The 26,778-nt window shown below is 42.5% G+C and overlaps 1 protein-coding gene across 6 annotated transcripts in view; it reads right to left on the minus strand.

Moving 5' to 3' along the window:
- The window catches only part of ECT2L (epithelial cell transforming 2 like), a 119,857-nt gene that overhangs the window by 19,872 nt on the left and 73,207 nt on the right, over nucleotides 1-26,778 (minus strand). For all 6 annotated transcript variants that reach the window (XM_033936731.1, XM_033936729.1, XM_033936728.1 and 3 more), the window contains 4 exons: nucleotides 21,114-21,221; nucleotides 16,168-16,251; nucleotides 14,079-14,293; nucleotides 3,711-3,858 (listed from right to left, as the gene is read on the minus strand). In XM_033936731.1, coding sequence (XP_033792622.1) covers nucleotides 3,711-3,858; nucleotides 14,079-14,293; nucleotides 16,168-16,251; nucleotides 21,114-21,221 — 555 coding nt within the window. The remainder of the gene's footprint in view (nucleotides 1-3,710; nucleotides 3,859-14,078; nucleotides 14,294-16,167; nucleotides 16,252-21,113; nucleotides 21,222-26,778) is intronic.

Consider the following 26,778-nt stretch of genomic DNA (forward strand, 5'->3'; position numbering starts at 1 on the left):
AATAACCATTAAAATGTACATATATGGAACTCCCACCAAGCAAAAACATACAAATGCATCCACCTCTTACTACCCCTTATACACATATCCCCACAAGAATCTCCTATGCACATTACCTCATCTCTCTCTCTACAATTCTTTTCCATACAAATATATAATCCCCAAACCTTCCCCTCACACACATACATATCCCTCAAGAAAGCGTAAATACCTCCTTCACACCTGCATTACATACATATTACACAGAGCCTAAAAGATACTCCCACATATCTTCATCCCATAATATGTGGCCTCATACACACCACCCTCTGCTGCTGCAAGTTCTGGAAATGGAATCCTGCCATCATATCACACTGTAAGAGCACACTCTTCAGTGTGTTCGAAGAACAAAATCTTCACATTGCTGTGACTGGGCCCCTGCAATCTAGAGGACACTTAGCAAAACAGGGCTTAAAAATATAGAGTATCTTCCCCAAAACAGGAGGAGATAGCTATCTGGAGGATGAGAGCTGCATAAATTGCTAGCTTTTACACATTCCAAGATAATATTTTCAAGAGAACTTCATACATATGGTAGACCAACTGGGATGATATTTTACCAGAGTATTTACTCCTCCAGTTTAAGCACTGTACTATGTATATTAGGATACACTCTGATTGTAAAGTGCCCTCTTCAATGAAAAGCTTGGAAAGATGGTACCCAGTTCTCTGTGTTCATTTTTCCTGTTTCTAGATTTTGATCATTTCTAAATATCATCATCCCAGATACCTGTTTTGCCTGCTATCAAAAACATTGCCTACTACTACTATCCATTCAGTCGTGACTGACCCTTGGATACTCTGTAGGCCAGTTCTCACCATGCTTCCCATGGCTTTTTTCAATTGCTTGATGTTCATTCTTGATGGTATACAGCCAACGGGCCTTTGGTCTCCCCTGCTTCCTTTTACCACTGACCATTCCAAGCAACACCTCTTTCTAGTGAATTCGCCCTCATCACATTTTCAAAATAGGTCAGTTTCTATCTAGTAATCTTGCCTTCCAGGGACAATTCTGGGGTTATATGATCCAAAATATCTCTGTTGGTGATCCTAGCTATCCATGGGATTCATAGAAGTCTTCTCCAGCACTACAACTCAAAGGCATCAATTTTTCTTCTATCTGCTTTCGTGAATGTCCATGTCTCACAGCTATGTTGTGATTGGGAACACAATGGCAGTGATCAGTCTTTGTTTGATGGTGACCGAGACGTCCTTGCACATTCATATTTGGTCCATGCTCATCATGGCCGCATGCGCCAGTACTAGTCAATGTTTGATTTTTGCTGTCGAACCATCACTGTGATCAATGAGGGATCCAAGGAAAATGAAGCTGTCAGTCACTTCTGTTTCTTCATTGTTGATCTTTATGTGGACTTTCTTGTTGGTGGTAGTCATGATTCAGGTCTTCTTGATTTTCAGGCAAAGTCCCATCTTCTCACTTTCTTCTTTTACCTTCAGGATCATCTCTGCATGAGGTCCTTCACACTCTCTGCCAGCAGGGTAGTATCATCTGCATTTCTTAGATTGCTGATGGTTCTTCTGCTCCTTTTCACCCCAACATTTGAATTATAATTACTTCTGCATAGAGGTTGAAAAGAAAAGGAGAGAGGATGCATTCTTGCATTTCTGATCTTGAACCATTCTGTATCTCCATACCTGGTTCGCACTATAGCTTCTTGATCTTGTCTATCTGAAAGAAACTGCCTTTAAATTACAGCATCTGAATACTAGGTATACAATGCAAAATCTCATATTCACATGAGACAAATCTATTGAGGTTTTCAATGGCATAAAAACATATATCATTTAACTCAGTGTTTTTCAACCTTTTTTGGGCAAAGGCACACTTGTTTCATGAAAAAAAATCACGAGGCACACCACCATTAGAAAATGTTAAAAAATTTAACTCTGTGCCTATATTGACTATATATAAAGTAATTCTCTTGAATAGGAATCAAATAAACACAAAGAAAGTATTTTATAATTACTTTATTATGAAATATTAAGTAAACAGAATAGTGAAAAATTATAAAATACTTTATTCAGTGCGAAACCTGGGCCTGTTTGGCTGAACACAAAGCTGATATTCTGGCTGGAATCGAAGAAAGACACACACGTAGCTCTTCGTCAACAGCTCTCAGTCTCTCTCTGTATTTGGTTTTTATAGCATACAAAAATAGACAAATATACCCTCCATCCTTTTTATTAAACCACAATAGCAGTTTTTAGCGCAGGGAGCTGCGCTGAATGCCCAGCGCTGCTCTTGACGCTCATAGGCTCCCTGCACTAAAAACCACTATTGCGGTTTAGTAAAAGGTGACCATATTGTAAAATATAGACAGCAGATATAAATTCAGAACTGTGCATAGTAAGTGAAGGGAAGTTTTCATCTCTAGGAATTTACCCAGTTAACTATTAAGTTATTTGGGCAAATTCCTTTGAAAACTGTGGTAATACTGCCTCCACTTTGCTATATTTAAAATAAAATCATTTTTCCTACCTTGTCTGGTGATTTCTGGTTGCACTTTCTTCTTCTGACTGTGCATCCAATTTTTCTTCCCTTCTATCAGCCTGTATGCTTTCTCTCCTCCACACCTCATTCCCTCCCCCAACTTTTTCTTCCTCTCTCCCTGACCTTTCTTTCTTTTTTTCTGTTTCTCTTCTTTCCTTCTGTTTCCCTGCCTGCCCCCTTTCTTTCTTTCTCCCTGCCGTTCCCCAAGCCACTGCCACTGCCGCTGCCATCGGGGAACAGGACCCACCAATGGATAACAGGCCCCAAAGCCGACGCCAACGCATGCTCTCCCTGACGTCAATTCTGCAATCGGAGAGGAAGTTCCGCCCAGCCAGGCAGCGATTGGCTGGCCCGAACTTCCTCTCCGACTGCAGAATTGACGTCGGGGAGAAGAAGACTTATCGGCTCGATAGATTAGATCTCCAAGACAAAGTGAGTCCTGGGTGATCGACTCACTTTGCCTTGGCGAGCTACTGGCGCCCCCTGCCTCGGGTCCCCTGTCAGCTCCGGGCCCCTGAATGCAGGACTGGTAGTACTGCCCTGATGGCGGCCCTGCGGCACACCAGGCAACATCTCGCGGCACACTAGTGTGCCGCGGAACAGCGGTTGAAAAACACTGATTTAACTGACATAATACAAATTTGCTAGCACTACACAAGGAGGTGCAGTAAGACACTTTGTTTCCAATTCAATTCATGTTTCCAAGTTTAGATATTTGATATACCGTCTATCAGGTACTAGCTAAATGGTTTATAATAAGTAAAATATAAAAATGTACAGTATAAAATGAAAGAAAACAATGACAAGTAAAATTAACTATAAAGAGGGGATTTGAGGACAGACAAAAAAACAAGAAACTCAGAAGAAAAGGGGAAAAAATGCCAGGAAGGAGAAAAGAACATTTAAAATTCCTGCTCAATCAATCACACTGAAGAAAATGGAGCAAATTACAGGTTTGTGTCCAAAAGGTGTCTTTTCTTTAAAGAACTAAATCCATAGCTCAAATCTGTCAAGGCTCTGTCAAACTTTAATGATTGAATAAATGTGATTCAGGCATTTCTGGTGAGTGCAGCCTCCCTACCTGTAACCACCTGTCTAGTTGAGGTCAGCCTTCTCCCAGTCAAAGCAAGCCACTACTGTCACTCCAAGTCTTACACACCTTGTCAATGGTTTTCAAAATGACAGCATAGTTGTTGAAAAAATTTGTGTACGTTTTAAGCTGCATGCCGAACTTGGTGAAAACATCTCCCAGGCACTGTGCAGGACCCCATTCCTGAAGGCGCTCTGCCAGGTCACCTAAAAACCGTCTTAGTAAAAAGGAGAGAAATAAAGATGCCCTCAATATTTCCCATCACTGCAACACCACAAAAACTAGAGTTACTGATCTTTTCCATAAATCTACAGAAAAAGGTCCTAAGAAGTTGACTTTCTACAGTATTACATTGCATTACATTCCACTTTTTTATTTTATTTTTTATAATGAGATGCAGAGTACACCACAATAAACTGCAAGAAGCAGATGGAAATAAGCACGAAGTTTTAGATTTGTATGTTTTTTTTTATTTTATGCATGTTCCTTTCTAATTTGCCTAGGATAGCAGATAGCACAGGAAAAATTAGGTTCTTACCTGCTACCGTATTTTTCGCTCCATAAGATGCACCTGACCATAAGAGATTTAGAGGAGGAAAACAAGAAAAAAAACATTCTGAACCAAATTTTTCCTGCCAGGCTCTGCACCCTGTCCCCCTTCTGGTAGTCTAGTGGTAGGCAGGGACAGGGCAGGCAGACCTAGTGGCCTAATGACAGGCAGGGTCCCTCACCCCAAGGCAAGCAAGCAGGCAGGGAAGGTGCATAATCTTTCTTCTCTTCTTCACTATCCATGTGTACCATTTCCTCCCCTTCCATTAAGTATCACATCTCTGTATCTTTATTCCTCCCCTTTCCAGCATTATTCCATGTCCCTGTCCTTGTCCCTATGCTCCCTCCTCCTTCAGCATTTCTTTGCTCTGTCTCTTTCCCTCCCCTTGTTACGCTTCATTTCCTTCCTCCTGTACTCCTCATCCCCACCCCCACCCCGAGGCAGGCAGACAGGGCATTCCACCCCCCAAGGCAAGCAGGCAGGCAGGGCCCCTCTGTACCCCCCTGACCTCTCCCCGTACTTTATTTTAGTTCCTCTGGCGCAGCTTGATGGGCCCGTTTCTCCATGTCCCACCCAAACGCGAAGGGAGTCAGAGGAGCGGCGGTGAAGGCAGCTGAGGCCTGGATGTGCTGCCCAGCGCTGCCATGGGGGAAGGGAGGGAGGAGAGCGGGAGGCCAGAACCAGCCGCCGCTGCTAATGTTGCCATAGCCACTTGCTCTTCTCAGGGCCGCGCCGCCCTGCCGGGACTCCCAGCGGCTTCTGATTCCGATGGCTGCTGCTTGCGCCCAGCCCGCGGGGAAGCTGCTGCTCATGTGGGAAGCAGGACTCGCTATCTCCAGCTGCCTTTCCAACGGCAGAACGGCGTGCAAGGCTGCCTGCCTGGTCGGCTGATGCGGCTGCCTCCTCTTCTGTAGTGGCAGAGCAGCGCACACAGCTGCCTGCCTGGTCCCGCACCACTTCCTGCAAGAACGGAAGCAGCACGGGACTAGGCAGGCAGCCTTGTGCGCTGCTCTGCCGCTACAGAAGGGAAGAGGAGGCAGCCGCGTCAGCCGACCAGGCAGGCAGCCTTGTATGCCGCTCTGCCGCTAGAGAAGCAACCGCGTCTAGCGAGGGAGGGCACCAAAATTAAAATAAGGTAACCGGGGGGTGGGGGGGGTTTGGGTATTTGCTCCATAAGACACACCCTTATTTCCACCAATTTTTTGGGGGGAAAAAGTGTGTCTTATGGAGCGAAAAATACAGTAATTTTCTTTCTTGGAAGATATATTAACTACATATGTTTAATAATGAATAGGATAAAGTCGGGACATGGACCGCACCAGCTGAAAAGGGGTGCCAGAGTATTCCACTGAGCATGCATGATATCCTGGAGGTTCTGATGCATTGGAAAAGAATGGGAAGTCATCCAAATCCCCTTAAGATGATGATCCACTACCCATAGAACCTCTTTGGTGTCATCCTCAAAATGCAAGAGAGAGGACACCTGAAGTATAAGCTCCTGGAGCTCTTCCTGGTGAAAAATGCTCACCACAGACAAATCCTCCCTCGTGGTCAGTTCCAACATCCAGCCACCTGCATCATCCTCACTCCCCTGAGGGTCCTGCAGGTCCCCAGAGAGACCCAGGTCCTCATCAGGGGACTAAACATCATCCTAGAAAATGTTATCCTCTCACAAAACATGCAGCCGTTTAGGCAGGGGCAGATGAGGTGCTGGCGCTGATAGAGAAAAACCTCCAGACGAGGCCAAAGCCACCGAAGAGGAAACAGGGTCACCAGCTGTGTGAATGCAATATACCTGGTACATGGCGAGAACAAAATCCAGGGGAAAACCCACAGCCGGATAGAATCATGCTCCCCCAGCAGAAGAGGCCTGCAAGACCTGCGCCTGCCTCTCCAATCTAGGCGGCAGCTCCTGAGAAGACTCAGCAAAAATGGCGGAATTTCCTGCCAAAGAAGAAAAGCCCACTGAAAAGAATTCCCGAGGCTGATGGCACTGAAGAGTCCTGAAAAAGCTAAGCTGTGGTAAGGGAATCTCCAGGAAGGCCCAATGCACTTGTAAGGGAATCTCAACACCTTCAGTGGTAAGTGAAGCCCGGTCTTCCTCACCGCTGGCAGCCACAATGGCTGGGGAATTCCCAGTACTGTCAGTGGTTGGGGAACCTCGGGCCTCCCCACTGCCCACTGACAACACACCTTTTGTGACTGCTGGGGAAACCCTCGAGCAGGCCGGATCCAAATTTAAAGAGGGTTCCCCTTCCAGCCGCAAACAAAAACAACAAACACTGGCCACATTAAGCCCTTGGTGGGAGAACGCTGAGCACTTCTTAGGCTTACGAGAAGTGCTCATTGTGAACCACGAGGCAGGCTAAATGTAAACCGGCAGCTGAATGTGAGAAAAAATTATGAATGAAAACAGTTCCTGCAAACCGGTAAAGAAAGAAAAAGAACTGCTTCAGGTCTTTTTTTTATTTTTATTTAATAGGAGCAGACCCCCACAGGCACTCAAAACTGTAGTTTTTGCCCCTTGGCAAGGAATACAGTTGAAGTGCCACTAGAAAAAAGTGGGAAGGTGGGAGAAATGGTGGGAAGGACCCAGCCGCCCAATTGTGACAATCCCGAAGTATAATAGACCCCCTGCGGGACTCCAGCTCAGTCTGATAATAAAAAAGGGTAGAAAAAGGCCACTGCTTATCCTTTCCAACAGGCACTGCTAAGGCTAAAAAAGAAGACTGCACAGGCTTACCACCTCCACCTGCTGGAACTGAGAACAGACTGATTCTATGAGGGACAACACAGCCCACTTGTAGTGTAAGAATTCAGTGTGTTCTCAGACTCCACCTGCTGGCAGAGGAGCATAAACCCATCCATCTATGCCGGTCTGGAGGGATGATAAAGAATATAAATTTTATTTAGAAAAAATAAAATAAAAATAACCATACAAAATCAAAATCAAAGAACCAAAAGCTGCCCACCTTTTCAAAGGTGATTTAGAATATAAATAATATACAAATAGAAACACTAATTCAGCAAAATATTGCAATTCAATAAAAATATATAATCACTAATCCATCCCTACTTAAATCACTCTCTCACAGCCAGGTGGGAACTACCCTACCTACCAATATGGCTGAAATTTTCAAAATAATCTCTAGCCGGGCTGAGAGAGCCATTTTCAATATGATATCCAAATATGAGTTTGGACATTTTGCTCAAGACGCATAAAAATACAGTATCAAACAGGCCCATTTTCAAAACTGAAAATTTCAGAACTGGCCATTTTTCAGATGGGCATCTACCTTTTTGAAACATTTCCGATAAAACACATCCAAAAGAAAAATGCACAAAAAAGGCCATTAGGATGTTGGAGAAACCAGTATTTAATATAAGAAAATGGTTTGCAAAAGAAAATTAAAATAAAAACAAATGACCTAGAAATTATAAACATTTCTTAAATAAGTAGGTTTCAATAATTTCCTGAACAGCTGGTAAGAGACAGAGCTAACTAACAGATCTACAAACTCTTTATCACAAGAAGCTTTCTGAAAAGATAGTAGTTGTTGAAAATAGCTCTTGTATAAACAACCCTTTACTGATGAAAAAACAAACGAATTACAATTATGTCTTAGGCATTGTGAATCAGGGGGACGAGGGGGCGGTCCGACCCAGAAGCCATGTTGGTAGGGACGCCAGCAAGCCTCCTCCTCTCCACGCCTCCCACCTCTTCCCATTCCTCCCCTCCCCATTCCACCCCTTCCCTCTCCCCATACCTCTTGTTGAAGTTGTGGTTCGCAACCCCGTCAGCTCTTCCACTGATGTCACTTCCAGGTGCCGCGCATAGGAGGAAGGGAAGTCAGAGGGAGAGCCAGCAGAGTCACAAGGAGCATGTTGTTGACCGCCGCGAGTAACAACTTCAACTAGAGGTACAGGGGAAGGAGAGGGCACACGCGGCAGGCCGGATCAGAGGGGTGGGGTGGCAGAGATGAGGGCGGGGTTGGGGCGCCCCCGCTTGGGCGCCTCTCACCCTCACTACGCCACTGTTGTGAATTAATGAATAAAAAAATAATCCACAAGATAATCAGGTGCTAAACCATGTAAGACTTTATACCATATACAACCAAACAGTTACATTTATTGATGTTGAAAGTCACAATGTCATATAAAGTCCCAACTAGGATCCCAGTTTCGGCATCCAAAGATGCCTTCATCAGGGGACTAAAAGCACATAAGCTGCGTACTATAGCGTATATCAAGGACTTACAGCTCAAGCTAAGCAAAATACTCATACTTCCTCATGTTTTCCACATCATCAGGGGTGTCTATTCTAGTGCAGATTTTGGTATCATCTAAAAGAGGTAAATCTTACAAGTCTGCACTTCAGCAATGCTGCTTACTAAAATGTTAAAAAGAACAGGCCCAAGAACCGAACCTTGAGGCACACCACTGGTAACATCCCTTTCCTCAGAGCGATCTCCATTGATCACTACCCTCTGTTGCCATCCACTCAACCAGTTCTTGACCCAGCCCATCACTTTGGGACCCATCCCGAGGCCACTCAGTTTATTTATTAGAAGTTTGTTTGGAACACTGTTTAAGGCTTTGCTAAAATCTAAATACACCACATCTAGCGCACATCCTCTATCCAATTCTCTGGTCACCCAGAAAAAGAAATTGATCATATTTGCCTGACAAGACCTACCTCTAGTGAATCCATGTTGCATCTGGTCCTGTAATCCACTGGATTCCAGAAACTGCACTATTTTCTCTTTTAAAAGTGTTTCCATTAATTTGCTTACCACAGAAGTCAGACTTAACAGCCTGTAATTCCCTACTTCTTCCTTACCTCCACTTTTGTGGAGAGGGACCACATCCATCCTTCTCCAATCCTCCATTACCACTCTCGACTCTAGAGGAGCATTGAAAAGGTCAGCCAGTGGAACTGCCAGAACGTCTCCAGGTTCCCTCTGTATCCTCAGATGTACACCATCTGGCCCCATCACTTTATCCACTTTTAGTTTAGCACGCTCCTCAAACACAATCCTCTAAAAATTGATCAGGATCTACTACACCTCCAGCCCTATTTGCTTTTGTTATCTTTGGTCCTGCTCCTGGCGCTTCAGCTGTAAACACAGAACAGAAATATTTGTTAAGCAATTCAGCCTTATCTCGATCAGATTCTACATATTCCCAAACCCTGATAACTGCTTTCACCACCTTCTCTAGCAACCAATTCCAGAGTTTAATTACACATTGAGTGAATATTTTCTCCGGTTTGATTTAAATCTACTACTTAGTAGCTTCATCACATGCCCCCTAGTATTTCTAAAACACTTCCAGGAAAATTTGATTAATCTTACCATGTTAATGTAATTTTGAAAGTTTTTTGTAATATCGCTGTCTGTATACAGTCTCTTCCTCTGTAAACCACTCTGAACTGTTTGTGGTATTGTGGTATATAAAAATAAAGTTATTATTTTTATTTTTTGGAATGAGTAAACAAGGAATTCACATCTACCCTTTCCACTCCACTCAGTATTTTATAAACCTCCATCATATCACCCCTGAGCTGTTTCTTCTCCAAGCTGAAGAGCCCTAGCTACTTTCATCCCATCGCTTTTATAATTTTTGTCACCCTTCTCTGTACCTTTTCTAATTGCACTATACAGTATCTTTGTTTAGATACGGCGACCAGAATTGCACACAGTATTTGAGTTGCAGCCGCACCATGGAGCGGTATAAAGGCATGATAGCATTTTCATCTTTGTTTTCCATCCCTTTCCTGATAATGCTTATCATTCAGTTTGCATTCTTAGCTGTCATCGCACACTGGACTGAGAGTTTCATCGTATCCTCAATGATGACACCTGGGTGATAACTCCTAATGTGGAACCCTTTCCCATATGCATCATTTGGCACTTGCTCACATTACAGTAAATGTTATCGGCCACTTTGATGCCCAATCTCCCAAGCTCCTCTTGAAGATTTTCACAATCCTCTTGTGATTTAACAACTTTGTCTCATCAGCACATTTAATTATCTCACTAGTTATTCCCATCTCTAGATCATTGATAAATATGTTAAAAAGCAGCCGTCCCAGCACAGACCTCTAGGGTACCCCACTATTTATAGTTAATAAGAAAGGATGTAGAGAAGTTGCACCAATGAGGCTGGTGAATTCATTCAATATACTTCCTGGTTGCCAATAACACAGGGGGATCTAATGATGGCAAAATTATTTTCCTAATATACAGAGGGGGCTGGCTAGTTGCTTGATCTGTATGCAATAAGACACCAGTCCTGAGGGGTTTAATAAGTTGACATCGAACAGGTATAGTATCTATAACCGAGTCATGGATGCCAAATGTAGACTCCCCCATTTTAGCGTATCTCTGTCCTCCAGATTATAAACCGATTCATTGCCCTGGACAATTGAAGAGAGGATGGGAAATAATCATTCTATACAGGTCCTTTTTCTCCTTAAGACTAATAGATAATGCGAATGACCAGGGTCTGGAATATAGGATCTGTGGGATGCACAATCCTGAAGGTGGAAAAGAACTAGGAGCTAGATTCACAAAGCAAACTGACTGTGTACCAATCGGTTTGTGACCCGATTTTACTTCGGCCCAAATCACTTAACTCTCTGCCAATCCGATTCCAATCTGCGCATGCAAATGAGGGGAACGCCATGCAAAGTAGGCAGGGACGCGATTCACAAAACAAATTTTGCAAACTGACTGGGTTGGCCGATCAATCCAAGAAGCGACTGTTGGGGACCAGTCACAAACGCCCTTTCCCACTCTCCAGCTCCATTGCCGCCCTGCTCTTTGCTGCCATAATCTTGCTGCCTTTACTCTGCAGAAGCCCTGGGGGAGGGAGAAATCTGTGATTGTTGGCCATATTGTTTAGCTCCTCGCGCCGCCCTGCTCTCTGCCTTTCTCCTGCCTTTCAGCCCCGACTTTGCTGCCTCAAACTCCCCCTGCTCTCTGCTGCCCAGACTGATCTCTGCTGCCGCCTTCCCTGTAGTGCAAGCCCGTGTGTTTAAAGCAGGGATGCACTACGCACTGTAGCCCCGCTTTAAACCTGTGGGCTTGCACTGCAGGGAAGGTGGCAGAGAGCAGGAGAGTCAGGGCCAGTGAGGTTTTAGCCTTTGAGGCTGCTGCTGCCGCCGGGGATTGCCCTTTAAGAAAATTGATGGTAGGTAGCAGGAGATTCGGAGCCCCCCCCAAAAAAAACACAAAAAAATGCAGCAAAAACAAATATGAACACATGCGCAGACCATCTACAGGGAAAGCAGATGGTCTGCGTATGCGTCTGGATCGTACACTAGTGATCCATGTCAACACATGGGCATTTCTCCGATTGCCCCATTAGAATATTATTGCTTGAAGACTCCATTGGACCTGCCCAGATCAGACACGGATCAGTCAAGATCGGGCAGGTATATTGCTAATTTACAGACCACCTGGTAACTGGAATAGTGGATGAGAAACTATTCAACTTAATCTCACATGGCACAACTACATTCTCCAATCTAATAATGCTTGGAGATCTAAATCTACATTGAAGACCAGACAGACCCCCAAAGTCTGTTCCTTTCATAACTTACAAAAGCAACAGAACTTCTCAACTTTTCCTTGCGAAAGAACCCTTACAGGATGGCACCATCTAGACTTTATCTTGTACATGTCAGAAGGCTTGTCATTCTCTTTGATAGACCTTGTAATGTGGGAACCTGTTATCAGGTCTATCTTTTCAGCTTCCAATTAAAGCTACCTAAAACCCTTATCTCAAACCCTAACTGAAACACAGCAGAGCTTACAGGAATGGGACAGGGACAGCGACAAAACTCGCGGGGACAGGAAATTGAGTTCCTGTGGGGACGGGGAAAACTTTGTCCCCGTGTCATTCTCTATTGGTGACAACTGATGTAATTAATTTCCAGAATTCCACTAGAGCAGGGGTAGGCAATTCAGGTCCTCGAGAACCAGAGGCAGATCAGGTTTTCAGGATATCCACAATAAATATGCATGAGATAGATTTGCATCTCAAGGAGGCAGTGCATGCAAATCCATCTCATACATATTCATTATGGATATCCTGAAAACCTGACCTGCCTCTGGCTCTCGAGGACCGGAATTACCTATCCCTGCACTAGAGGAATTCTGGAAATTAATTACAGATCAGTTGTCACCAATAGAGAATGACACGGGGACAAAGTTTTCGCCAGGACGAGACGGGAAAATGAGTTCCCGCAGGGATGGGGAAAAATTTGTCCCCGTGTCATCCAATAGACAAAAATGTAGATAGGTCTTGCTATGTGGTTATGGACCTAACATCAACAGTCCTAGATAAACTTGCCTCAACGAGATATGTTAATCCAAAAAAGAAAGCCAATCTGTGGTTCTCAGAACAGCTATAAGCATTAAGAACAAATGTAAAGAAATTGGAGAGAGCTTGGAGGAAATGCCAAACCCATGATCGCTATATCCGATGGAGGAAAAAAGTAAACCAATACAAGTTAGCAATAGCAGAAGCCAAAAAACTATACTACAACAAACTAATTAATCAATCCAAAAACTCCTCAAAATACCTGAAAGATTTTCAGCTCACTTATATCCCTAGAGTTGCTAACCGATCCCACAGTACATCAATCTGATGCTGACAGTTTGGACAACTATTTCCAACACAAAGGTAAGGTCTGTTAGAGACTCGTTTACACACACACTGGATGACTGAATTGAACTGGACCAGTCAACTAAAGATGAAGAAAACGGGTGCTGGAACAATTTCAATCCTGTCACTCCAGACACAATCTCCAATTTACTACATAGACTATCAAAGAGAAACTGCTGTCTAGACTTCTGCCCATCTCATCTGCTGACTCATGTTCCCTCCACATATCTGGAGTGGCTAACTAACTTTGTAAATATGAGTTTGGAGCAAGGTTTATATCCAAAATCCCCGTCTCCTATTGCGCTCACCCTGATTCCTAAGGCCGCAGGAGCAGACCTAACCAAGCCAAAGAACTTTAGACCAGCAGCGGGAATTCCATGGTCTGCAAAGCTGCTAGTTTTGTGTCAACTTCCAGCTATCTGACTTCTTATTCATGCAAGGTAGCTGCATTCCACAGCTGCTGGAACTGACATCAAAGGCCAAATCGTACCTAAGCAGAGGCATACAATCAATGCTTCTGCAATTTGACATCTCGGCTGCATTTGATGCAGTGGACCACTGTCTCTTGCTTTTTAGATTAAGTGAACTAGGCATACAAGGTATGGTAATTAAATAGTTCATGGAATTCTTGCTTACTACTGTGTGTCAGTACAGGCCATCCCAAAGAAGTCATTCCCCTTGTTACCCAGGATCTGACTTGCAGGGACAGATTTAAAAAAAAAAAAAAAAAAAAGATTCTTTCAAGTACATGCTCTAGCCAGTGTATTGCAAACTGTGTCACACGGCACACCAGTATGCCTCCTGAGATATCAGGTGTGCCACGACACACTGGCGAGGAGGAGAGTCAACGACACTGGCTGACTGCCTACAGGATATGCCTCTCACAGCGAGAGGCACGTCCTGTAGGCAGTCAGCTGGTGCAGATGACTCTCCTCCTCACTGGCGTTCTTTCCTCCTCTCCCAGCACCTCCCCTCCTCCCGGATTCCTCCACCGAAGCAGGTCGCAGCCAGATGGGCCTCTGCGTAGGCGCGCAACGTCATCGCGTCGACAACTGCACACTTCCGGGTGCCTCCCGGTCGGGCACTGGGTTTAGTGTGCCACCGGCCTGAAAGTTTGCGAGACACTGCTCTAGCTTAATGCTCTTACCAGGCTTAAATTACAGTGCAAAAATGTTTCTATCAATTTAGTTTTAAAAAGCCGTGTCTATACACACCTATTGAGCTCTAGGATAGCCAGGATATCTGAGAAGATGATCTGTACATTTGCAAAACTCAGGATGGCCCGGTTTGAAGCCAATGCTGCTTTCAGTGGGACAGCATATACCTCTCTCACAATCTCCAACATCTGCACATAGGTCCTCTCACTTCCCAGGATCTCGCGAGCAAAGCTGGTCCGCTTGTCTGAGGAGTACCCCTGAAGATTACTGTCCTATGGTTCTCACAAGGGCAAAATAATAGGAGAGACTACATTCAGGATATTTCCCATTAAAATTTTCATATTTATAAGCCTTTCACTTTATTTATTATCATTTGAACTATTAGATTTTAAGAGCATTAGTGTAATAATTACTGTTATGTTGTTACACTAGTCTGGAGGAAATCACTCTTTGAGTCTACCTTTGAGTTCTAAGGCCCTAAAACTTGGAACTCCCTCCTGACCTATCTATACCAGATCCCTTCCTACCTTCAATTTAGGAAGGCACTAAAAATGCATCTATTTTCACTATAACTTAGGACCTAAATTCCATTCTATATGACTCATGATGTTCTGCTGTAAATCTTATTAATCTTATGTAAGCCATAATGGTTCCTAGTAGACAATTGCAGGATATAAGAAACAATAAGTATGGTTATACTACAAACTTTTACTCAAACTTGAATAAAAACTTTAAAAAAAAAGAACATTTACAACATTCAAATCAGAGTAAAAAAAACCAACAAAAAAAAAGTACCTCTTACAAGATCACCAACGGAAGCAGAAATAAAAAAGTAGGTATTAAAGAACAAGAGGTTATTGGAAAAAGAACCATAATCAAAAGAAATAAAAAGGAAGTTTAAATAGAAAAAAAAATCATTTCACATTTGGTCCATATATTAAACAGATGCCCTATTTTGCACCAGTTATCAGAGTTAAAACTAGTAAGATCACTATTCTGATTATGAATCAGTGCCTCTAAGTAAACAGTTTATTCTTTTTTCTTTTACATAGTCCTAATTTTCTTTTTATTACTCATTTTGAGCTCCCCTCTCCCCTACAGTACCAAGGCAATCATTACCAGTACCAGAGCCAGGAAAGAAATAGAGAGCCAAGAAACAATTGTAATCCATGAAATTTAATATAATATCCAACTATTTTTAGCATACTGAGACATGGAGGCAGGCTGCTTATTGTTTTCTATAGCATATGCTTTGTTTGTGCCTTTAAGAGGTGAGATTTTGCTCCTGGACTAGACATTTATGTAGTATTGTAGTTCCTTCAGAACACATGATATTGGCACTGGACTTTAGGACAGTTGTCCAGAGTCTTGTACTGGTGAAAGCCAATTATTACAATATATTGTATTTAGGAATGTCATCTGCTAATTTTCAAGCAATGCCTGATTATGGGAGCACCAAAATCCGCTCACATTATACCTACCCTGAAAGAGATTCACTGGCTGCCAGTAGTGTATAGGGTGACCTATAAAATCTTGATGTTGATTCATTAGCAGATATATGCAAATGTACCAGTATATTTTGTCAATATTTTAAATTTGTACTGTTCAAAAAGATTGTTACATTTCAGGCACCTATCGCAGCCCTACAGAGATGCCTAGGGACGCCTAAGCTCACCTAAAGCTATTTCCAGGTGAAACCATGCCTACGCCTAGCCTTGGGCAAGCTTAGGTGACCCTACCTGCCTTCCTAGGCTCGAGAAGACGCCTACAATGTAAGCAACCTGCCTTGGCATATTTTCTATTTTTTTTTTTTTAAACGTGTGTCACAATTGGCTGGTTAGACAGTGATAGGACACCTACTACTGCCTACAATCGGGACGCCGTTTATATAATTTGCCCCTGTGTACATAAGTGTGCCATCCACATTCTGCCCACGTAAAATGCCCACCTGCATTTCACAAGGTGCCATCGCACTCTGAAAGTGAGCCACTGCATTTAGATGCATACTTTCATTTACATGTGTGTGTTCACATATGCGTACAAATGACTAGAATAGTCTTCTTCAGCCTAAAACTAGGAAGCCTCATTCTTCAGCCTAAAACAAGGAAGCTCCTTACAGAATGATTCTCATAATACTTTTGTTTACCAAGTCAAGCAACTCTAGCTTGCTCTCATGAAGGTGGTAAATTGTCTCTGTTGTCGACATTTCCTTTTCTTTAGCATCTTCTTGCTGAAAGATAAACAAATTATTATAACTATAAAAATTAGAAAATCAGGTATGCACTATTCATACCAAATAGAAACTACAATTCCATACAGATACGGTTTGCTGTTGGATTCTGTTGCCATCATACTTCATAGTAACATGCAGGAGGCCTGGGATTAGAATTGCAGTTTATGAACTTCAGCTTTCTCAGTATTACAAACAAGCGTGCTAGTTCCTCATACTTAATGGGATGCTAGCATATACTAGTATAAAGCCTTCAATGAGGTCTCTTAAAATTCTGGATTCTGATTTAAAACTGGAACATCTTCACTGAATAAAACTTGGAAAATCCCATAAACCCCATTTAGGATTGGATTGGATTTATTGCATTTGATATACCGTTTGAACATAGGTATTAAGCGGTTTACAATACTAAATATAGGCATTGAGCTACTCTCTCTGTCCCGAACAGTTTCACAATCTAATTAAGCATACAAGAGAAGACATCACTAACATTACAGAGATATATAATAAGAGGGAGGAAAAGAAAGTACCCCATGGACAGAAAAGAACATTGAAGGCAAAGAAAAAAAAACACCACCTCTCAAGATCCAATTAATATAAAACACTGCCATAAAAATCATCATGAACAAGAAGAAATTTGATCACATTACCCTCTGGCTAAAGAGTGCACACTGGTTACCAATTCCACATCAAATCACATAAGATTGCTTTACTCTCCTTTAAAACCCAATACACCAAAGAACCTGCCTTCATTCATAAGCTTCTCGTTCTTCATGATCCTTCGAGAACCTTAAGATCAGCATCTCAGCACCTTCTTCATGTCCCATCTTTAAAATTCACTTGTACTCGCAGGGCTTCTTCATTTGCAACCACAACCCCCACCATCTGGAACTTGTTAGGGCTGAACATAATTTAGATAACTTTAAGGGAAACCTTAAATGCTTCCTCTTTAAAGATGCATATGAAAGCTAAATGATCTCAGGGTCTGCTCTAGCTGATATCTACACTGATCCTTTTCAGCTTTTAATATGATTTCCCTTACTTCCCTCTTGTTTTTAACCTTATTTGTACTCTTTTCTTATTTAAATTAGATTTCCCCTCCTGTCATTATTAAGTATGTTAATTGTTCCCCATCTTTAATTGTTAAACGCGTGGAGGGGCATAATCGAAAGGAACGTCTAAATCCGTTTTTGTCCATGTCGCAAGTCGTCCGTTAGGACACATTTTCAAAAAATACGTCCAAATTTTTTTCATTTCGAAAATTGTCTAACTATATGTCCTGCTGATCTGATCATCCAAGCTGCTAAATCGTCCATCTTTATACCACATTTTCGTCTAACTTTTCATCCAAGTCAAAAACGCCTAGAACAAGCCCTGTTGGACGTGGGAGGGGTCTGTAAATTGATAGACTGAACACCCAGTCATGGCATCTAAATAGTGGGGTACCTTACAGGGCACTGCTGTGAACTTCAAAAAGGGTGCCATGTCCATCTCACTACAGCTCCCTTATAGGGCATGGTGAGCCCCCCAAACTACCTCCAGAATCTCTAGACCCACTTATCTACCACCCCAATAGCCCTTATGGCTTCAGGAGTCACTTATATGCTAGTAAAAAAGGATTTGGGGGGTATATAGGGGAGTGCACATGTTTCAATATCAATGCAGTGATTACAGGGGCTTATGGGCATGGGTCCACCTTTCTATGGGTCTCTAACCCACCCCCAAGACGGTTTAAAATGCCTCTGTGCAGCACGACTAGGCTTTCCTATGCCAGGCTGCCAGGTGATGATGTTCTGGAGGCACAATTTTCAAGTTGTGATTAATATTTTTATGAGGGTGAGGGTGGGGGCGGGGACGGTGATTCCTGGGGTAGTGTGGGGGTGTCTGTATTATGTGTTTGCAGTGCTTATTTGGTCACTTTAGGTGGGTTTTTGTGACTTAGACCATGTTTTAAATGGTCTAAGTCACAATATCCAAGTTCCATCGATCCTGTGCTGTATAAGTTTCGATTATACATGCAGTACGACTAAGGGCTCCTTTTACAAAGGCACACTAGCGGTTTAACGTGCGTAATACCGTGCGCTAAACCGCCAGCCGTGCTAGCCGCTACCGCCTCCTCTTGAGCAGGCGGTAGTTTTTAGGCCAGCGCGGGGGTTAGCGCGTGATGAAAAGTCACGAGCCCTAAGTCTAAGCCGGCCCACATCCCGCCCTCGACACTCCTCCTGAAACGCCCCGTTTAGCGATGGTCTTTCAGTGGCACTATGAAGGCCTAGATCGTTTAGAAATACGTCCATAACCCGTTTTTATTATCGGCACTTGGACGTATTTTGACAATGTTCATCCAAGTGCCGACTTAGGCCAGTTTTTGGATGTTTTTCTCTTTCGATTACGAGTCCCTTCAAATTTATGATTAGCGTTTTATCAAATTTTAATAAACTTGAACTTCCGGGGAGAGACAAAATTAGTTTTCAGCGAATGGCACAGAATGGGGTGACTACACACATGTTGATGCCTGATGGGGCAATGAGATCATGGGTGGGTAAACGACAACAATGCACTTTAAATATGAGTGGGTTTTGTGCATACAGGCAGCTTCAAAATTATGTTGGTTCTTTGAATAGAGAGAGCCTGCTTTTCCCCATGGTAACGCGCATACGTGACTTAGTGGAAAAGTATGCATAAGATCTAATCTTCTGTTTCTGCATCGCACATACCTAAGCAGGCTCAAGGCGACTTACATAGAGAAGAAAGGAGAGAGGAAAGGGGAAGGGAGGGAGGAGGAGAAAGATGGCTTTTCATTATCTAAATTTCATCGAGATCTTTAGCAGTTCTCTCTTCCGGACAAGCGTGACGCATTGCGTGATCAATAGTGTGTGAACATAGGATTAAAAAAGGATTCACTTGATTTAGTCCAATTGATAAAATGAGGCCCAGAGATCACTGTTAGTGCAGAACTCGGAGAATGTTAATATAGGGTGTTGCATATAACATACTTTACCCAGGATTGAATCTATAAATCGGGACTCATGGAATCTCTAATTTGCGGAAAATGTACCGACGGAGTTAATTCTTTCACACATGCACTTTTGGAAGGCAGTGGTTCGCCATTTAGAGCAGTTAATACAGAGCCCTATTCCACTCTCAGCAACAGGCTTTATTTTGGACAAGTCTGAAGCCTTTAGAAAACCAGGGACATGGACTTTTATTGAGAAAGTATAATCTTCTTTCCCACCACCCCATCTTATCGGTGTGGATGAATCTCATCATACTGGGCTTGAAAATCACTTATATAACTTAATGTTACTTGAACTTAGATATGCTAAGTTCACTCCAAACAGAAAAAAACATTTTCTTCAAATTTGGGAAGTATACATTCAATCATTAACCCCTAAAGCTAGAAGCGCTATCTTTAACTTATTATGAGGAGCTGGTTGGGGGGACTGAGCTCCAGTATCCCATAAATTAGCATCAAATAGGGAAAGGGAAGGGGGGTAGCAGGCTTGAGGGACTGGTAGCTGAGTACCAAATCTGGACAAGCCAGAAGACCAGAGGCTGCCAGAATTTTTGATTGTTAAGAGCATGTGTGTGGAAATTCCCACTAATACATCCCGGGGGGGGGGGGGGGGTCTGTTTAGTTAAAATAAGGTTTGAATTCTGGTTTTTTTTGTCATGAACAGAGACTGGCTAAAGTATGTTTGCAGTGCAATACCCTTGAATTGGATATTAATTGTGTATTGTATGAATCACACTGTGCTATTGGAACTTGGTTGCTCAATATACTCTATTCTTTCATTCCAATTTTAAAAAAAAATTAATATTAGCTGTAAGCATCAGATGTAACTGAGTAAAAATAGGCAAAATTATAATTTCAGTAAAAATAATAAATGTTATCCTGTTCTTCTTTACAAGTAAGCCTAACAAAATGTTTGCAAGGATCCAAATCAAGAATGTAGAAATAATGTTGCAGAAGGAAATAGTCTCAAAAATTAAAAAAAAGCCCAATACTGCATAAACCCTCTCTTTTACAAATGCATAGCGCGGGTTTTAGCGCCAGCAGCGGCGGTAACTGATCCAATGCTCATAGAATTCCTATAAGCGTCAGAGCAGTTACTGCTGCTGCCAGCACTTAAACCCACGCTATGCGTTCGTAAAAGTGGGGGAAAATTCTTCTATGTTGGTAATTATGGCAAGAATAACTATGTCTACCTAATATATTATCATTGCTCTAATTGCTCTGCCCCAATGCTCATAAGCAATGACAGGATTTAAAAAAAAAAAAAATCAAAAGATTATTGTTTTTTGTTTGCTATCATTCTAGGGCAGGGGTGTCAAAGTCCCTCCTCAAGGGCCGCAAACCAGTCAGGTTTTCAGGATTTCCCCAATGAATATGCATGAGGTCTATTAGCATACAATGAAAGCAGTGCATGCAAATAGATCTCATGCATATTCATTGGGGAAATCCTGAAAACAAAAAATCTAATACAAAAAGAGGTGTGCTAAACAGAGTCTAAGCCAAAATGCACCTCAGAGGAGCATTTTGGCTTAGACTCTGGAAATCCTGAAAACACAACTGGAATGCGGCCCTTGCGGAGGGACTTTGACACCCCCGTTCTAGGGTGAGAAATTCTAATTATTTAGGATTTAAAAAAAAGGCATATTTTTCATTGTCTTCAGAGATCAGCAGAGTTCTACCTCAACATCTCTATCTAACGTGCAGCAAAATGTGAGAAATGTCATGGAGAAAACAATCATTCATGCTACCAACAATATACAACTAAACAAATGTTTAAAATGTGTGCGCCTTCCTTTCAGTCTGAGCCCTCACTGGTGACTTGTGCAGTGCAGGCAACAAGAGGCTTTACCTCCAAGAAGGCACTCAGAGTTGTTTCCAAGTCATGCTCCTTTTCCAATTCTTTGTTCCTTCTACATTTTCTCAGAAGAAAGAGTGCTAATGACTCCAGAGGATTTTCCTAGGTTAAGGAATAGAACAGAGAGTCACATGCTTTCTTTTACCCTTACAGATGACTTGTTTTGTCACTCAACATGTAATTACTACTAATCATTTCTAATTACAACTACTATTCATGTCTACTGTTTAGCACTACTAGACATACACAATGCTATACACATTTTATGTAGGTACTTAAGCCCTGGAATTTGCTTCTGGAGGATGTGGTAAAAACAGTTAACAAATGTGAGTTTAAAAAGGGTTGGACAACTCCACAGACCTGCAGCCGTGTTTTAGTCGGTTGCCCCCGATCTGTATCTTGAAGTCCTTTCCCTCACATTCCTGGGCTTTAGGGGGATGGGGGTAGGGGGTTGGGTGGAGGGTTGGGTAGTCTCTTTCTTGGAAATCTTTGGGAACACTGCATTTATCCTTTCATTTCATTGTTTCCTGGCAATTTTGTCATTTGTTGCAATGTTGTTTCCGATTGTGTGTTTTGTTTTTCATCTCAAAACTTAAATAAATATGATTGGAAAAAAAAAAGGGGTTGGACAAGCTCCTGGAGGAAAAGTCAATAAACTGTTGTTGAGGCAGGCTTTGGGGAAGCCACTGCTTATCCTGGGGGGTAAAGTAACTTAGAATCGTGCTCATTTTTTGGCATCCTACCTTGGATTGGCCACTGTTAGAAACAGGATACTGGGTTTGATGGAACTTTGGACTGATCCAGTGGGGCAATTCATATGTTCTTATAATCTAAAATCTGACTAAATCAATGTAAGCAAACATAACTATGTCTAGTGCAGTGGTTCCCAAACCTGTCTTGAAGGAACCCCATGATAAATCTTAACCAACTGTTAGTGCAGTGCAGTGCAGTGTAGAGGTGGCAATGATGAACGTTTGAGAGCTAACCTCGAAGCTAAGTAGCTAATTAATAAGATTTAATTAGAAGAAAAAGACATTAAGGAAATGAAGTAAACCAAAATGAAATACAATGAAGAAATAGTTATGGAGTTATGAAATTAAGAATAAGTATGAAATTAAATGAATTTTAGAGTTTTGAGTAAATAAACAATAAAGTGGACTGATGAAGACAAGAGATTGCTGGGCACTATTTATGGTCCAGTTGATATCCGAAGGTCCATACAAATGAAAAAAAATGAAGAATTAATATGTATATACATAAACATATATAATGAAGTGTATGTTAGTATTAGACCAATAATCTCTTTACAGTGTATATGGAGCCGCAATATGCAAACAGGCACCATATAGCTTTATAAGATTAGAGATTTAAAAAGAGTACAGAGAATAGTTAATTTTTAGTTGGAGGAACCCCAGCCATTCAGATATTTAGAAAATCCACAATGAATATTCATGCATTAGATTTGCATGTGCTGCCTCCATTACATGCAAATCTTGATTATGCATATTCAATGCAGATATCCTGAAAACCTGACTGGCTGTGGTTTCCCAGGACAGGTTTGGAAACCACCAGTCTAGTGTAAGACAAGGAAGGTCCTTCTCATGTTTTACATTCTAGTTCTTGCTTACTCCTGCCAACTCAAGGATGGCCCCACTTAAGTCAATACATCTGCTATGCTCCTCCCCTTTTACCCAGATGGATTTAATGAAGACTTGCCAGATAAAGATGAGCCCTGATATAATGCATGCAAACAGACACAGCAAGAGGCACTTTTCGTTGACAAAATTCACCTATAAAAGCATAGAAAGACACCAACCTTCCCAACCATCATCTAAAGCTTTACTCATCTTCATCATTCCACTAAACAAAACTAATGCATATGAACTCCTACCCCCCCCACCCCTCCCCATTGGCAGTGGGTTTCTCACAGAACTGTAAAGGAAATGGTACACTTATAGTTTGATTTTAAACCAGTGTTTATCTGTTTTGCACTGAAACTGAATGGAAATAGTTGCAACCGCCACCTGTAGGGGACACAGGGGAACTGCATTCAACTCACCTATGTTATACAACAGAGTGGGGGAGGTTATGTAACCATGCAAATGAGGCACTGAAGGACAATAACTGACATTTTTGAGGGATATTGTGACTTGTTTAAAAGTGGTTCTTGGGTGGAAATAAAGCTTTTGGGGTCAGACAAGTGGGAGGATATAAACCAAAAAGAGCAGAATCTATAAAGGGAAAGTGGAAATCCATTCACCCCGAGTCTGAAGGAGAGGTTAACTAGTGGGGCATGGTGAGCAGACATGGCTAGTTAGTTCAAAAAAGGAGCTACAAAGAGCAAGAATCTATGAACTAGTGCCTATAGTCATAATTGATGAGAAGCTCTGTTACCAGCTGACACAGAGCTCTTTCAGAGATAGTATGCTTTGCACTGACAGAGGGATGCCCTTGAAGATTTAGGTTAATAGTCCAGGTTCATGACTAGGCCTGTGTATTTAGTGTAAATAAAATGTCTATAATTTATTAGTCAACCTTGTTCACAGACCATTTTTGATTTTCCTGGAGGGAGAAGAGGATGAACCCACTTGCTAACACTTCTTTTCCCCAGGTGAAGGCACCGAGCATCAACCAAGTGAGGGACCAACAGAGACTACCTTCAGGGGACTCCGGCCAGGTTGGGCCTCAGATCCAGAGCCGTCCTGAAGGGGGCGCTGCACATATTAACAGCACATACACAGAGAGCATGCAGACTGCAACTACACAAAATAGTACTGGATACAAGTTTCTGTGATTGAAGGTCTTTGGTGTTTTGAGCCCTAAAACCTCATTTTAGCTGACATTTAGCTGTTATTCCACGAGTATTGTTACTAACTCTCCTCTAGTATCTATTTTCAGTTTCTTAGTACAGTCCTGAAGCTAAACCCCATACTCTCTTGGAATCTTGTTTATGTACTGCTACTATTAATTATTTCTACAGTGCTGCCAGACATATTGTGCCGCCAGCCGTTGCGCACACCTTTGGACGGCTGGACAGACACATAGTTACTCATTCCTAACGTGACCATTTATTTTTTTCATCAAAATGGGACATCTATTAATTGTCAGTGCCGCTCCCAATCCCGCCCTAGCCCTGCCTAAATCCTACCCTAGCCCCGCCCCCAGTCCCACCCCAATTTCTTCCATTCATTTTTCATGTACACATAATATCTTATAATTCATAATGGTAACCATAAAATTGGAAAAAAAAACAAAATATAAATGATAATTAACATTTTTTCTGTGTATAGTGTGGTTTGTTTTTTGGGGGGGTTTAAAGATATCAAGGCAGATGACTTTAAAATATGCAATGTCACCTCAGTAACTATAGAAAAATATAGTGCAAAATAGACAGTAGATATAAATTCTCAAAACTTGACACATTTTGATCACTAAATTGAAAATAAAAACATCTTTCCTACCTTTGCTGTCTGGTGATTTCATGAGTCTCTGGTTGCGTTTCCTTCTGACTGTGCATCCTTTCTTTCTGCACTCAGGCCCAACAATTGTCCCTTTCTATTCCCTCCCTCCTTCCTTCCTATGTCCTTAGTGCCCCCAGGGCCTCCTTCCCATGTCCTTAGTGCCTCCTTCCCATGTCCTTAATGCCCTCAGTGCCTCTTCCTATATTTTTAGTGCCCTCAGTGCCCCTTCCCATGTCCTTGGTGCCCCTTCCTATGTCCTTAGTGCCCTCAGTGCCCCTTCCCATGTCCTTAGTGCCCCTTCCCATGTCCTTAGTGCCCTCAGTGCCTCCTTCCTAAGTCCTTATTGCCCCTTCTCATGCCATTAGTGCCCCCCAGTGCCTCCTTCCCATGTCCTTAGTGCCCCTTCCTATGTCCTTAGTGCCCCCAGTGATTGGCTGGCCCTTAACTTCCTCTCCAATGTCAGACTTGATGTCGAGAAGAAGGTTTGTGGGCTGTGCCTGGACCTTACTTTTCTTTAGTTGTGGTGGGCAGCAGCGGTGGCAGACCCGGGGGGGGAGGTTTGAAGCGGCGGTAGGTAGCAGCAGTGGGGGCCAGTCCAGGGAGGGGGAGGGCAGGCTTCGGCGCTGGAGGGAGGGAGGCAGGCAGGCTGGCTTTGGCGCGGCAGGCAGGGCAGGATTAATTCTTCGAGGGCCCCTAGGCACACAAGTACACTGGGCCCCCTAGCCCTTGCCCACGCTCCAACCACTAAGGCTGGGAGCTAATTGCGGCTGTGCAGGACCAGGTAGGAAGCAGGTAGGAATCACCATCTCTGAATCGGATTGGGCAGTCCTCGTTGGTGCGTGACATAGCACCACACCGGTGGGGACCCCTGATGTTTTCAGACCCGAGGCATGTGCCTACTGGGCCTACCTTTAATCCGGCCCTGCCAGGTCCCAATTACCTAGCTAGATCCCAACTAGTAAAACAGATTTTATGCTGCTTATCCAGGAATAAGAAATGGATTTCCCTAAGTCTAGGGTTACCAGATTTTACTTTAATAAGATCTGGACCTCTAGACCCAACCCCAGGCCCATCCAGTTCCACCCATGCCCAATCCATTACACCCTCATATGTGGAGATGCCACTTCAAAGAGGAGAAGACCCCCCCCAAAAAAAAAAATAAAAAAGTATAAAACTGTGAAAGAAAATTAAAACACCAGCTTAAAAGTAAAAACAATAAAGAGTAGCAAAACTAGAACAGCAAAGAAAACACTTGAACTTAAGTAAAGAAAAATGACAGCACTCTGCAGCAACCGACAATAAAATACATGAAAAACTCTATGGGGAAGAGGGAGTTAAACATATGTAAATTCGGTCAGTGAAACCAAAAACAAACAATGAGGACAGAGAAACTAGAAAACGTACTCACTTTGGCTGTATAAGTACAAGACATCAGCATGGGACCGCAGCTGGATGGCAGTTCGATAAACAAAGGACAGAGAGGTAAGAAAAAGGAAAATAAAAAGACACGCCGGCAAAGAATGCAAGCAAAGCACGTGTGGGGGTGGGGCTGAAGCCAGGAGTTGACTGCGGCTATGCAGAACCAGGTAGGAATCACCATCGCCAAATCGGATTGGGCAGTCCTTGTTGGTGCATGACATCAGAGCACAACACCGGTGGGGCCCCCTGTTTTCAGGCCCTTTAATCTGGCCCTGGCGCCAGGGAGGAAGGGAGGGGATGCGATCAACAGGTGGCTAATTCCCTATAGCATAACACGATCTCTCCGCTCAACCTCTTATAATCTTCTCTCCATTCCCTCAATGAAAGTTATAGGAACCAGACGGCACAACATGTTTTCAGTTATGGCCCCTCATTCATGGAATCTGTTACCTCAATACATCAGGGATTTAAAAGATTTACCGGTAACTCTATTTAAAAAAACTTTAAAATCATTTCTTTTTAAAGATGCTTATGATTCCTAGCACATTATTCATTGTTTTTTATTTAAGCAGCTAAAATTACCCCCCTTTTTTGTCTTTCCCTTATATGTTTTTCTTTCTCTCCTATCCAAACATTGTAACTTTCTCCCCATTTACCCTCACAATTCTCGTACGTTTTAACTCATAACAAAATTATTTTATATGTATGTATTTTGTTTGTTAAGTTTTAGCCCATAACATTAGTTATTTTATATGTCAACACCAATATTTTATTTGTAT

Source organism: Geotrypetes seraphini, chromosome 3 (genome assembly GCF_902459505.1).
Source record: "Geotrypetes seraphini chromosome 3, aGeoSer1.1, whole genome shotgun sequence".
Taxonomy (NCBI): Eukaryota; Metazoa; Chordata; class Amphibia; order Gymnophiona; family Dermophiidae; genus Geotrypetes; species Geotrypetes seraphini.